General features: G+C 45.2%; 1 protein-coding gene across 1 annotated transcript in view; it reads left to right on the plus strand.

The window, feature by feature from the left end:
• NARS2 (asparaginyl-tRNA synthetase 2, mitochondrial) overlaps positions 1–14,580 on the plus strand; it is an 81,442-nt gene that overhangs the window by 64,346 nt on the left and 2,516 nt on the right. Inside the window, exons 8-12 of the mRNA XM_054973892.1 lie at positions 2,614–2,712; positions 4,060–4,097; positions 8,831–8,897; positions 10,925–11,062; positions 12,220–12,317. Of these exons, the coding sequence (XP_054829867.1) occupies positions 2,614–2,712; positions 4,060–4,097; positions 8,831–8,897; positions 10,925–11,062; positions 12,220–12,317 (440 nt within the window). The remainder of the gene's footprint in view (positions 1–2,613; positions 2,713–4,059; positions 4,098–8,830; positions 8,898–10,924; positions 11,063–12,219; positions 12,318–14,580) is intronic.

Genomic DNA, 14,580 nt, shown 5'->3' on the forward strand with positions numbered 1-14,580 from the left:
CTCAGCTCAACCCCACCCCTCCTGAGTAGATACAAATGACCTACATCTTTTCCACACTGTGACACTGAGAGATCTCTGTCTTTTGGTGCTACACCTCTGAAGATGCCAGCCACAGCTGCTGGCGAAACGTCAGGAACTACAATGCCAAGACCACAGCAATACAGCCCAGAAAACCCACAACAACCAATGCTAAGTGAATTTGTTCCCCTAAGCGCAAGGGGCTTTTGGCCTTTGTTTCCCCTTCCTTGTAATAAATATTTATTCTATCTCATGGTCCCTGTTTATTGCAAGGTTTTTTGTTAGCCATATTAAGGCGCTCCCTTTTGTGGAGTTAGCAGGTAGGTTTAGGGTAATTCATCAAAATGATGTCCTTGTGGAACTCACACCTCCGAATCTATTGTATGTTTTTTTTTTTGTTTTCTTGTAAGTTGTGTGCTAAGCTAAGAGCTAATGTGGTAGTTCCTCTTATGGTCAACTTTCCAGAGGTCTCTGCTGATCATTACTTACTAAATCTTTTAGGGAACAATAGAAGGCTTACAGAAACGGTAAGTAGTCACTGTTTTTTTTTAGGTTTCGTTTTTCTTTTTCATATGACGTTAAAGTTTCAAGCTCCCTTACATGTAAAGGGAATAAGTACAAAACATCCCAATTAACTAATGGTGTAGAGATGGCATTATGGTTGCTTTAGAGGAGATGGCTTGTTGCTTTGAGTAGAATATAGCATAATAGCTTTGACAGAGCATGAAAAGTAGAGCAAGTCGTTTTTTTCTAGGGGAGCAGAAGATTTAAAGGATTTAAGCAGTAGGCCTCTATGAAAATTCCCAGTTAACAATGGCGTTTGGAAAAGGGGGTGGCGAAAAAGCCTAATAAGACCGGAGCACAATCATCTCGGCTGCCAGCTATTTCGACAAGTTGTAAATTGAAGCGTGATACAGAGCAAAGCAAAGCAAATTATCTGTCTCTTTTAAAAAAAAATTCACTGTGGCAGGCGGTTGCTGATGCGCTGCATTATGTTGAACTCTATTCCCTGAAACCAAGCTTTCGAGCTCCTTCTTTGCATTTACAACAGTTTGCCGAAGGCTCTGTTTATTCCAAGGATGGTGTGTGTGTTTGTGCTGTGGCGTGTAGGAAGAGGGTAGATTTGTGATAGCAAGCTGCTGTGCATCCGTGCAGGTCTTTGAGGGATATTTAGTGTGCCTATATTGAGTCTTCAAGCCATAAGCTTAGATGATTTTGACTTTCAAAAGGATTACATGAATATCTAGGAGTATCTCCAGTCTTAAGCAGCCTTTAAGTTAGATGAAAAATCAAACTTCTCCTTTCCCAGGGTCAAATCCTAATCCAGCCCTAAGATCTGATTGTTGTAATGGTTAAAGTGTTGGACTAGAATCAAGGAACCTGTGTTTAAATCCCCATTCTACTGTGAAGTTTACCAGCCAGATCTTCAGGCAGTCAATCTCTCTCAACCACACCTACCTTGCAGGATCGTTGTGAAGATAAAATGGAGGAGGAGGGGGGGGAACTCCATGTACAATCATGCTCTGAATTCTTTGAAGCAAGGGCTAGATAAAAATGCCCTGAAAATATCAGTCAATGTTAGCCCTTCTGTAGCTGGGTTTTTTTGCAGCTAAATTGGACAATGAAGAAAGCAGGCACATTTGAAATGTGGTGTTTGAGTAGAGTTTTAGAGATATTGTGGATGGCCAGAAAACAAATAAGTGGGTTCTAGACCCAGTCGAGACTAAATTCTCCCTAGAAGCTAAATTAACGAAACTGAGGCTATCGTACTTTGGTCACATCATGTGAAGGCAAGATTCGCTGGGAAAGACAATAATGCTAGGAAAGGTGGAAGGCAGTAGGAAAAGAGGAAGACTCAACGTGAAATGGATCAGCTCTGTAAATGAAGCCATGACCTTCAGTTTGCAAGACCTAAACAAGTCGGTTGATGATAGGACTTTTTGGAGGTTTTGATTCATAGGGTTACCCATAAGTCAGAAGTGACTCGAAGATGCGTAACACACACAAAATAGCCCTCTAAGGGATACACTCATGGACCCCTAGAATAACATATGAAGCCTGCATGTTGAAGAGAAACTTTTACCTCTCTTCCAGCATTCTTAAGGCCTACTGATGAAAAGCTGCGACGAGAACTGCAAGGATTTCCTATTAAACAATTTTGATGCCTGCTTGAAATGACGTATTAGGATGGTGGGATATGTGGAATTATTCCTTCAGCTAACCTTTGTTTTCCCGCTATTGTGATCTGGTGTGGTGTAGTGGTAATGCGTGTGAGTTGTGAATTAGGAAATCCCTGGGTTGAATTTTGCCTCCCCCATAATCTCGCTAAACAACCTTTGGCAAGCGTCAGTTCCACCATCTGCAATAGTAGGAAACGGTGCAGCTCTTCCTTATTTGTGTGTCAGAAAGGTTAAGGTTGATCACTTGAATAAAGCAGAATAGAAATATTTGAATACATAATTTTGTTGTTTGTGAAAACCCTGCAGTGCTATGTAGTGTTGCTAATTGTAAACCATCTTCAGCCCAAGGTGAGGAATAAATTTAATAACAGAAACTTGTCTGCGTATAAGTGCTTTGTGTTTCCCTTTTGCTTAGGTGATGGAGGATCTTTTCAAGAAAGTGACAGACGGGCTGCTTTCCAAATGCCTTCACGATGTTGGACTTTTTCATAAGCATGTAGCCCCTGGACAGGAGGTACAAATAATTGACGTTCTGTAGCTTACTCGCTTTGTAAAGGATGCAGTCTGATTTTCAGTAGAAACCAACGCACTGTGTTCCGTGAAATTCTGGTGTGACCAAAAAATAGAATCCGGGGTGGGGTGTTGTGGATTACGAGGTCCGGTTATGTAAATAGGAGTCATTAGAGAGAGGGAGAAGGTCCCAATGCGAGAGATGCCCCTTGTTAATCTCAGAGCTAAGCTACAGGAGACAAATTACATGAGGAGGAGCTCGTGAAAGATGTCGCAATGTTAGCTGGGAAGCTGAGTTTTAAAAGAGATCGAACGGCTTAATTTCCTCTCTCTACAGAGCCAGGGAGATCTCTGCTCAGAGGGTTTGTTTATTTCCTCTTCACCTCTTAGAAGGGAGAGGTGAAATTGACAGAGACTTAAGGAGGCAAAGCGGAAATTAACAAACCCTCTGATCAGCGATTTCCCAGGCTTGATATAGATGGGAAATTAACAAAGCCTTCAGATCTCTTTTAAAACTCAACTTTCTGGCTAACATTGCGACTCCCTTCATGTGCTCGTCCTTGTGTAATCGTCTCTTGTAGCTTGGCTCTCAGTCAACATTATTGGACCACATCAATACTGCACATCAAAGTTGGTTTTAAGGTGCAATAACTGTCATGGCTTCCTACATAGAATCCTGGGAAGTGTAGTTCAGGGAAACAATTGGGAATTCTTTCTTGCGAACTGATAGTTACAATAAGTAGAAATGACATCTCCACATGCAGAGACCATTTTCTCTGATTATCAGATGCTGAGAACAGTTCTCAAGATCATACCCTGTAGACAGTCTCTACCGGAGCATCTGGTTTGGCATAAAATGGCATAGAATGCTGAAATAGATTTTTGCTGCTACTCATTCTACAAGAATTATGTCTGAAGTACGGTTTGCTAGACTGGATCACATTCATATAAGATGGCGAAGTAACCCCGTGTTCCAGATGCAAAAGCTTATTGGGCTGAAATGTCCTGTTTTGCATTTGAAAAGGAAGATCTCTTCCTAACTAGCCTGAGTAAGAGTACAGTGCTAAGCAGAGTTGCACACTTCTAAATCCATTGACGTTAATGTGTTTAGAATGGTGTAACTTTTTGTCGGATTGCATCATAGGTAAAAGGTTGAAGATGCCGAGAAGTAGCATAGCTTTGACAGTGTGCACAATACACGCCATCTAGGATTTCTGTATGCGTCTAACCTGGCCCCGTAAAGTTGACAATTCTGTTGTTAAATGATTCTGGAAAATACATGTGAACTTGTCTTTTTCTTAATTCTTTCTGTTTGCGCGATTGACATTTTTCATTTCTTCCCCACATTAAGGGCAAGTTAGAACAGATATTGAAGAACCAATTTATAATGTAAGCAAATGTTTTCTTTCCCCCTATAATACTTGCATTGGAATCTGCTCAATGTCGCTGTTAGAGTTGTAAGCAGGGTTTTTTTTCAGCTGGAACGCAGCGGAACGGAGTTCCGGCACCTCTTGAAAATGGTCACGTGGCTGGTGGCCCCGCCCCCTGATCTCCAGACAGAGGGGAGTTTGGATTGCCTTCCGCGCCGCTCCAGCCAGAGTTTAGATTGCCGCTCCAGCGGTGCGGAGAGCAATCTGAACTCCCCTCTGTCTGGAGATCAGGGGGCGGGTCCACCAGCCATGTGACCATTTTCACTGAGGGCGATGTAAACTTTTAAAAACTCCCCCCTTGTTCCAGCTGACCCAAAATGACATCATTGTGTGGTCCTGGGAGCATGTGCACACTTTGCGCATGTGGTACCAGGGGCACTACCTCCTGCCAAGAGTTGCCCTCTGTGCTGGCAACTCACTGAGAGCCAAGCTACAAGTGACGCCTTACACAGGTTGGACACTTGTCAGCTTCCCTCACGTTTTGATGGGAAATGTAGGTGTCCTGGTTTTACAGCATGGCTCTCCATTACAGCTGCAAGACCAGGATGCCTACATTTCCCATCAAAACTTGAGGGAAGCTGACAAGTGTTCAACCTGTGTCAGGCGTCACTTGTAGCTTGGCTCTGAGTTCCGCCACCTCTTTTCCCCCCCAAAAAACCCTGGTTGTAAGAATTAAACTCCTAGGAGAGCTGTTCTTGCTTTTCTGGCTCTCGGATGAAGTTGTTTCACTGAATTGGCTGACCTGGCTAGAAACCCTGTATTCCTCCTCTCTTCCTTTATCGACTTGACAATATCACCCATGTTCATAACGCAAGATTGCCAAGAGAGAACAGCATATTGAATTGCTGTGCCATGGCACCGAAAACCGAGTCCTGTGTGTTTTCCAGGAGTGCTGCAAGACGTTTATTTTATTGGCTTGTATTGAACAGGAATGAAGCAACACTTAATTCTGATCCTCAGCATTGATTTCTTAATCGGTATTTTACATCCAGGTTTTATTGTGCTTGGGTGTTCGAATCGTTATCTTCGTCTGTGTCAGCAAGATGGAACAGGGGAGAAGTTTAGCTAAGTAATTAGGGATATCCATGTAAAAGCCAGTTCCAAATAGTTCATTCCATTCTAGTGTGATCAAATAAGGCTGCGTTGTTAGGACAGGCTTTATTCTTTATGGCTGGGTTAGGCCTACTAGGCCCTCTGCTATGACAGGAGGCCTCTCACCAATTTTTGCTGTTATCCACCACTGCTCCAAGCAGTGGCAGGGGAAAAATAAAAATGCTGCCAGCCACTGTGCCAGTACAAGTAGCTCCAGGAAACTCTATGGTAAAACCATAAATTTTCTGGCAATTCCTAGAGCTACCTATTGTCACTTCTGGATTGTACCTGAAAGAGCTGTAGTAACAGTTTGGTGTAGTGGTTAAGAGCACAGGACTTTAATCTGGAGAGCCAGGTTTGATTCCCCACTCCTCCACTTGAAGCCAGCTGGGTGACCTTGGGCGAGTCACAGTTCTCTGGAGCTCTCTCAGCCCCACCCACCTCACAGGGTGATTGTTGTGGGGTAATAATAACACTTTGTAAACCGCTCTGAGTGGGCATTAAGTTGTCCTGAAGGGCAGAATATAAATCGAATGTTATTATGTTATTATTATTAACATCGCCATCACACAAATTTCATGTTCCCACCCCTCCAACCCTCTCTCTGGTTGCCAGTTGTACCCCTACTTTCCCTTGTGTAGGAAGAAGATATAAGGCTGCATCCACACACCAATGGCTATTATTCTGTCATTGTGCTATTAGTCCACTCATTCACAATTTGGTGTAGGGGTTAAGAGCGGCAGGACTCTAATCTGGAGAGCCAGGTTTGATTCCCCACTCCGCTTGAAGCCAGCTGGGTGACTTTGGGTCAATCACAGCTCTCTCAGCCCTACCCACCTCACAGGGTGATTGTTGTGAGAATAACAACTCGCTTTGCAAACCGCTCTGAGAGTGGCATTAAGTCGTCCTGAAGGGTGGTATATAAATCGAATGTTGTTGTTGTTGTTACTAGATTTCTCTTGTAAACAAAAAAAAGTTATAAACAGCAGTCTCGATCCACATAAAATCCAGAAAAAGAAACAAAATTCATGTAATAATTTTTATTAAGTGACAAGTGATATTGGGATCTTTTGAAAAAAGGTAAAGGTAGTCCCCTGTGCAAGTACCGAGTCATTACTGACCCATGGGGGGAACGTCGCATCATGACATTTTCTTGACAGACTTTTATTACAGGGTGGTTTGCCATTGCCTTCCCCAGTCATCTACACTTTACCCCCAGGAAACTGGGCACTCATTTTACCGACCTCGGAAGGATGGAAGGCTGAGTCAACCTTGAGCCGGCTACCTGAACCCGGCTTCCGCCAGGATCAAACTCAGGTCATGAGCAGAGCTTGGGCTGCAGTACTGCAAATTACCAGTCTGCACCACGGGACTCCTCTCTTTTGACCTTTATTTGGATCTTACTGGACTGCATTTTTTTTCAATGAGATGACCTCTCCTCTCTATGCTTTGCTTCTACTTCCCTGACTGTAGATGCTGGAGTTTAAAACCTTCAGAAATGAAACCATAAGCCTGTCAGCATCTAACACCAGTGACTAATAGGCAGGGCTCATTTCGAGGGGTAATGTGCAGGAACGCAGTTCTGGAAGTTCCCCAAAGAGGTCACATGTCAGGTGGCCCCGCCCACCTGACTCTCTGCCATTTTGGGCCTGTTTCAGCCTGGATTGGGGCTGAAATGGCCCGGATCGGGCCTCTGACGTGTGGTGGATCACTCTCCCACTCAGCAGTGGCCCGATCCTGACCATTTTGAGCCCCTTTTCGGCCATTTTCAGCCCCTTTTTGCCATTTTGGGCCCAATTTCGGCCCTGAATGGCCAAGATTGGGTCCAAAACAGCCAGGATAGGTGATGTCAGGAGGTGTGCCATACGCAAATCAGTTAAGCTAATGACACACTTCTGGGGATGTCAAGGGGTGTGGCATATGCTAATGAGTTATGCTAATGAATTCCTCCCACTTTTTTTCTACGAAATGACCCCTGCTGATAGGACAGGTTCTTAAGATCTTAACCTGGAAAAATCTGCTTTTTCTCCCTCCTTCATTACTTAATTTTTATAAGACCTAGCCTGCCGAAGAGTTCTGATGAGCTTAGAAGCTTGCACAGCGTTTTTTGTCAATTTGGTTGGCCGTAATTTTTTTTTAAAAAAACGTATTACATGAGTTTTGTTTGGTGTAAACAGGCCATTTGTTTTCAACTGGAGTGGCCCACTGAGCGCACACGTTTCATGTAGAAGGCCCAAGATCTGGTCTCTGGCATCTGCCGCTAAAAGATTTTTGTGTAACGGTTCTGCCAAAAAGTCTGTGGCTGAGGCCTCAGAGACCAGTCAGGAAAGCAATACTGGGTGGACGGGTCCGATTTGGTATAAGCCAGATATTCGTACAAGTAAAAGAAAGTTGCATTCTGCAAGCATTTAACCGTGCGGAGTACCGTTCTAGCTAGTATGGTTTGCTATGCGCTGGAATGCTGACCTTTGTTCTGAGGTAAACTTCATGCCCTGTATTTTGATTGTGAGGCACAATAAAGTCCTCTTTCCAGCCTTTTCTAGTAAACAATATCTCTTTGGGCTCTTTATGTGCCGAATTCCAGTTTTCTGGGCGGCCGGGAAATAACCCGTTTTTTTGTCGTTCTCTTTGAGCTTCCCTTTCTGAGAGCGAACTGTGCAAACATTTCCCCTCTTCAGATTTTGATAGCCCATTTAGTCCGTTGGTGAGGCCTGAGTGTTTTATATAATACACACAACTTTTTATGTATGAATTGATACATAAAATGTTTTTGAGGGGAATGACTCAACCCCTTTGAAGTGGTACATTTTCAGCAACGGTTTTGCTGTGGAATTTGTGGAATTTTTTGTCTAGACTGGGCCTCGCAGAACAATTGTGAGAAGAAAGGAGGGCATACTTGAACATTACTTGCAAATATAATTGATAGCTTTTTAAAAAAAAACTCTGGGAGGAAGAAATTTAAAGCAGAGGGGGGCAGGTGGTTTAAGCAACCTGTCCTCTTCCAGCCACTTCACCATTCATTGCAAACCTATACAACCTTACTCCAGGCTAAGTGCATTGAAATCAACAGGCTTAGGCTGAAGTAACTCTGCGTAGGATTGCACTGTAAATCATTCGCTGTCTTCCGGGTTTTCTTTAAGGAAGAAAATAGCTATCTGGGTTTTATTGCACACAATTGCATGTACCATGTCGTTAGCTCTGAGAGAACACTTGGTTGCTTTGAAAAGCACACTTGGAAAGCTGATAATCCGTATCCTCTTAGCACTTCAGTTTCTTGGTCCGAAATGTTCCCAGTCTACGACTGTACAGCCGTAATGTTCCTTTTTTTAATTTAAACCCACTGAGAGTATTGTTGGTTGAGTTTCTTTTTGTAAAGACCAATTTGTGCCTTCCCCCAGAGTAACACAACTGTTTCTCAGGATAGCCAAACTATACTAAACATTTTCTCAAATCCGTGGCTGTGCCCCCCAGGACAGGATGGTGGAATTTTTAGAGGGAGTTAGGGCCAATGAGTCCATATCCCTCCATGAAGATCTTAATATTCAAATGTATGTCTGTAGCAAAGGAGACCAAACTCTTAACTGGTTTTTCCTATTCTAGAATGTCATACACTGAAGCCATAGAGATCTTAAAGCGGGCTCCCCATGTTTTCACTTACAAACCAGAGGTGAGTATTGTGTGTTTGTGTCAGTAGGATTTCCTCACAAAGCCTGAGATAGTTTCCTCTATAGATCTCCAGAACTACAGAAGGACGAATAGATGATTCTAGCCCTCTTTAAGCCATTGTGGAAACTGCTAAGATCGTCAAATCCTAGCATTAAAAGCTTAAAGAATATTAAGGCCTAATTCTACTATATAAAAGGCTAAGCATATTCAAGACAACTCACTTCCTATCCTGGTGCACCTCCAGAGGACACCAGGGTAGGAAGTGAGTTGTCTTGAATACGCTTAGCCTTTTATATAGCTGTGGAGGAAAGCCCAGCGGCTGTGGAGGGAAGCTCAGATGAGGAGAGCGCGCCACAGCAGGAAGCCCAGGCCAGGATCAGGTGTGGAGCAAGCGGCAATGCCTGCCCCCCGCCATCACCCAGCTGGGATCAGGAGCAAAGCAGGTGGCAATGCCCTTTCCTCCCTTCACCCTGCTGGGATCAGGAGGGTAGCAGGTGGCTATGCCTGGCCTCCCTTTACTCAGCTGGGATCAGGAGTAGAGCAGGTGGCAATACCCGCCTGCCAACTTAACCCAGCTGGGATCAGGCACAGAGCAGGTGGCAATGCCAACTCACCCTTTACCCAGCTGGGATCAGGTGCAGAGCAGGGGCAATACTGCCCCCCACCTTCACCCAGCTGGGATGAGGAGCAAAGCAGGTGGCAGTGGCCACCTTCCACCTTCACCCAGCTGGTATAGGAGCGGAGCAGGTGATAATGTCCCTCCCCCCTTTACCCAGCCAGGATCAGCTGCAGAGCAGGAGGAAATGCCCACGCCCTCTCTTCAAACAGCCAGGATCAAAAGCGGAACAGGATGCAATGCCCACCCCTGTTCAACCTGCTGTAATCAGGCGCGGAGCAGGCAGCAATGCCCCCCCTTCACCCAGCCGGAATCAGGTGCAGAGTAGGAAGCAATGCCCATCTCTTCTTCACCCAGCTGGGATCAGGTGCAGAGCAGGTGGCAATGCCCACCCCCCTTCACCCAGCCAGGATCAGGTGACAATGCCTGCTCCCCATCTTCACCCAGCTGGGATCAGGAGCAGAGAGGGGGCAATGCCCGGCCTTGCCTTCATCCAGCTGGGATCAGGAATGGAGCAGGTGGCAATGCCACTTCCCACCTTCACCCAGCTGGGATCAGGAGCAAAGCAGGTAGCAATGCCCGCCCCCTCTTCACTCAGCCAGGATCAGGTGCAGAGGAGGTGGTCATACCCGTCCCCCTTGCCTTCATCCGGCTGGGATCAGTGATGGAGGAGGAGGGAATGCCCACCTGCCCACCCTTCCCTTTCTAGAGCCCACTGTATTTTTCCCACAATGCGCTTTGTTGCTAGTTCTCACATATTTTTTAGGACTGCATCACCCTTGATGGCAGCAGTACAGCTGAGAAACACCTTGTCTCCTCCTTGCCCCCAAGCAAAGATTCCCTCACATCAGCCAGACCCCTGCTCATGTCATATTAAAAACACGACTTGCCTGATGTCATGGGCCCCCACGGTGATCGGGTCCAGAATTTTGTTCCCCTACCAACAGCCCCAGAGGCCCTAGGTGGCAGCCCCTTCTAATTGCTTCAGAAGTGCACAGACCCACATTGAGCTCCCGGCCAATTCATGGAGGTTCTTTTTTTGCAAACTGGCACTTCCCATGCTGATAATATGTACATGTCTACTTCAGTGTCCATGATGGTGATAGCCCTTAGCAGGATTTTGAATGAACGGAATTTGATTTTGGTGTAGTGGTTAAGAGCGGCAGGACTCTGGAGAGCCGGGTTTGATTCTCCACTCCTCCGCTTGAAGCCAGCTGGGTGACCTTGGGTCAGTCACAGTTCTCAGAGCTCTCTTAGCCCCACCTACCTCACAGGATGATTGACATGAGGATAATAAACCACTCGTGAGTGTGCATTAAATGGGCATTTATATACCCTGAAGGGAGGTATATAAATCAAAAGTTGTTGTTGTTATTATTTTCCCCCTTCAATCTGCCTTGTCTTTTTTCTAGTGGGGTCATGATCTCCAGCGCGAGCACGAAAAATACTTGGTGCAGCATTGTGGCGAAATCCCTGTATTTGTATTTAACTATCCATATGACGTCAAACCGTTCTATATGCGGGACAATGAAGAGGGAACCCATCGTACAGTAAGATTAAAAATTTCCCTTTGCCATTTTTTCTTGTTCAAACCTTTGGAATGAAATGAGCCTTATCCTAGGTCTAGCTGATGCTATTGGTCTGTTTCTGCAGGCAAATAGAGACCTTGGGTTCAAATCCCCACACAGCCATAAGCTCACTGGGTGACCTTGTGAACTTGTGTCTCCCCTTTTTACTGATATTGTGGTGGCTGGGGTACTCAGAAGGAAAGGAGAGGCCAGAACACAGGGGGTAATGAAACTGCATTCAGTCTGAAGAGCCGCTGTAGCCTAGTGGTTAAGTGTTTGGACTGCGAATCAGCAATCTGCTGGTTCAAATCCCACTACTGCCATGAGCTCAACAGGTAGCCTTGGGTAAGCCAGCTCCCTAGCTGCGTTGTGGGAAAAATAACAACACTGACTTTTTTCACCACTCTGAGTGGGGCACTAATTTGTCTAAAAAAGTGGTAGATAAGCACAGTTATTATTATTATTAAAGAAGCAGTTTATCTCAGAGGTCTCCCTGCTTATTTCTCCCATCTCATCCTTTCCCCATCACAACAGGATGGCACCAAAACTTAATATCAGTGGTAACTAACTGAGGCAGTCACAATATATTTTAAAATGAGATGACAGTAGAGATGGGCCTGAACCAGAAAAAAATGAACTATGCGGTCTGTGGTTCGTCGTGTTTCACAGACTTTCATGAACCTGCCCCAGTTTCGTGAACCGGTTCGTTTGGTTCATGAAAACGTCACTTCTGGGTCAGCAAATCATCACTTCCACGTCAGCAGAAGATTGCTTCCAGGCCAGCAGAAGGCCACTTCCAAATCAGCAGGTCTGCAGAAAGCTCATCCCCTGTTACCTAGAAAATTGATCGATTGGCACCAGGCTGTCTGCAGTGACGAACCGAAAAACGAACCAAACGAACCAACCTAAAGTTTGTGTTTGTTGGTCAGAAATGGACTCTGATGAATCGCTGGTTCGCAAACCACGAACCAGCCTGGTTTGTGCCGAACTTTGGTTCGTATTTCGGTTCGTGCCCATCTCTAGATGACAGCCATCACAGAAGGACAATTCCACAATCGTGGAATTCCATACATGACCACTCTGTCCTTTTACTTAGAAGCACAATTCAAAGAGAACCTGTGATTTTGCTTCTTTTTAAGGTGGCTGCAGTTGATCTTCTGGTACCAGGCATTGGGGAGCTTTGCGGAGGCAGTTTAAGAGAAGACCGCCAGGATTTATTACAGTCCCGCCTACAGAGGTATAGAGGATTCCTGCATTGGGCTTATTGGCATGGAAATAAAGTAGCTTGACATTTGGTCAAATGCAGGTTTATTAAGGTTACTGATATTTAAAGGATAGAGACGGATAAGCGTTCAGACAGAACAGATGCTCCTTTTGAGATGGTATTCCAGTCTTGGTAATCCGTCACTTTATCTATTAAGGAAAATATATTACATGTCTCCTAGAAATTTCCTTGGGTCTTCATGCAAGAGTCAGTATCCTAATATAATCCTGGCTTTCCAAGGAATGCAGCGGGAAAGACAGACAAATTGTCTGAAATTGATCAGACAGGTTTCTATGCTTTTAGTTCTAAGTTCACTTAAGTACCTATTTATTTATTTATTTTTTAAAAGCCCTCTGTCTAAATTAACTCAAGAGAGAAACACAGGATTAGGCCGTGATGGGGAAAGGTTGCAGCGGTGGGACTGAGATGAGCTGAGCCACATCTTTTGCTTGTAGGAGAAAGAAAATACAAACCCAGCATTGTCACTAGCCAATAGGTCCTCGCGGGGAAAAGTCCTGCAAACTATTACCTAGACTCTATGCATCAGTAAAATCCAATTGGTAATGGGTATCTACATAATGCTTTTCTTAAATGTTCAAAGTGCTTCGAATGCATTATTCATCTTCTCTGCACCTAGTAGTTCTATCCCTTACACCCAGTAGTAAGTATCAAGACATGCTAGTGTGCCCTGAAAGAACCGCAGTTTGCTGTGAGAAATGTAATGGAAGGCTCCGGAAGTACCAGCCCAAAGAAGATACTTCCTGCTGTATCTGTGCAATATTCACTGCTCTGAGCTTGTCATCCTTTGCTACGAGTCCTTAAAGCATTGCATGTGAGTTGGATCCACCAGTCCCTGCGCAAGTGCTCATGGAGGTGGCATACTTTGCCTGTGGCATATTGCTTAATACTGCAGGTGGAGGACTCACATGATTGACTGGCCCGGCACCTAGAAAACTAGCATCTCAAGGGAAAGGGTTCAGAAAAGTAGCATCTCAGGAAGAAGGGTTCCTGGCATCTAGCTTTCTAAGTGCAGGGATTTTTCTTTCGTGAGCCCACATCTGTGGTCTGAAGTGGTACTGCCCAGATGGGTTTGCCACCTTAATAAGAAGTAAGCTGGAAATGATGTGGAACTGACAGCCCAGAAAAATGACTTGTGCAGAAACGTAGAAAGTAGACTTGTCTTTGCTGGGATAGTTCTTAACTCTGACACATTCTAAGAGTGATGTGATTGAGGTATGCCATGAATTTAAATTTAATAGGAATGGGCCTTGGCTGTCAAGAGTCTAGGACCACTGCTGTACTCATATTTTGCAAAGGGAAGCCTGTGTTACATACTGGGCGAGGGCAGTTATGCCCAGGGCTTTTTTTCTGGGGAAAGAGGTGGTGGAACTCAGTGGGTTGCCCTAGGAGAAAATGGTCACATGGCTGGTGGCCCCGCCCCCTGATCTCCAGACAGAGGGGAGTTGAGATTGCCTTCCGCGCCGCCGAGCGGCGCGGACGGCGATCTAAACTCCCCTCTGTCTGGAGATCAGGGGGCGGGGCCACCAGCCATGTGACCATTTTCAAGAGGTTCCGGAACTCCATTCTACCGCGTTCCAGCTGAAAAAAAGCCCTCGTAATGCCCAATGTGTTTAGAGTTGGGGTGAGTCTTAAATCAGGGCCTGCCAATCCCACAGCTGTTAACTCACACAAGGACGGAGAGGAAGTTGTGGCACGACGGATCATATTTTCTGGCAACTGCACAGACCGCACCCAGTCTGGGATGCTCTAGAACAAAATGCCATCCGTTCCTGATTTTAAGACAATAAGAGGGCAGCCCTGAGCATTTTTGCCTAGTTTGTAGCCCTTGCTGCTCATTTTTTGCATGAATTATTTTTTTTTGTGGGGAGGGGGGAATGACAAATTCTGCTGCCTGTCTGAGGACTTCACAAAACCTTGTTCTTATATGGGGTCCTAAACTGCAGTGTGCATGCTAATGTTGCTGAGCAGACCTTTATTTTGATGTACCATAAGAATAATAAACATGCTGTGGAAGGCCAGAGGGTGCTTCATTGGCTGCTTGGGATGAAGCAGGCATCTGACAACAAGGTGCTACGCCCGTGCAAGCTTAAGCCATCCTAGATTTACGGGTCTTGACAGTAGTACGGGACTTTCGGTCTGTTGCAGCATGAATGACGAAGAGAGCTAACTCTCTAGAATCTGTCACTGTAGCTGATGTATTGAGACGAATTTCTTG

The sequence above is a fragment of the Eublepharis macularius genome, chromosome 3, assembly GCF_028583425.1.
Source record: "Eublepharis macularius isolate TG4126 chromosome 3, MPM_Emac_v1.0, whole genome shotgun sequence".
Lineage (NCBI taxonomy): Eukaryota > Metazoa > Chordata > Lepidosauria > Squamata > Eublepharidae > Eublepharis > Eublepharis macularius.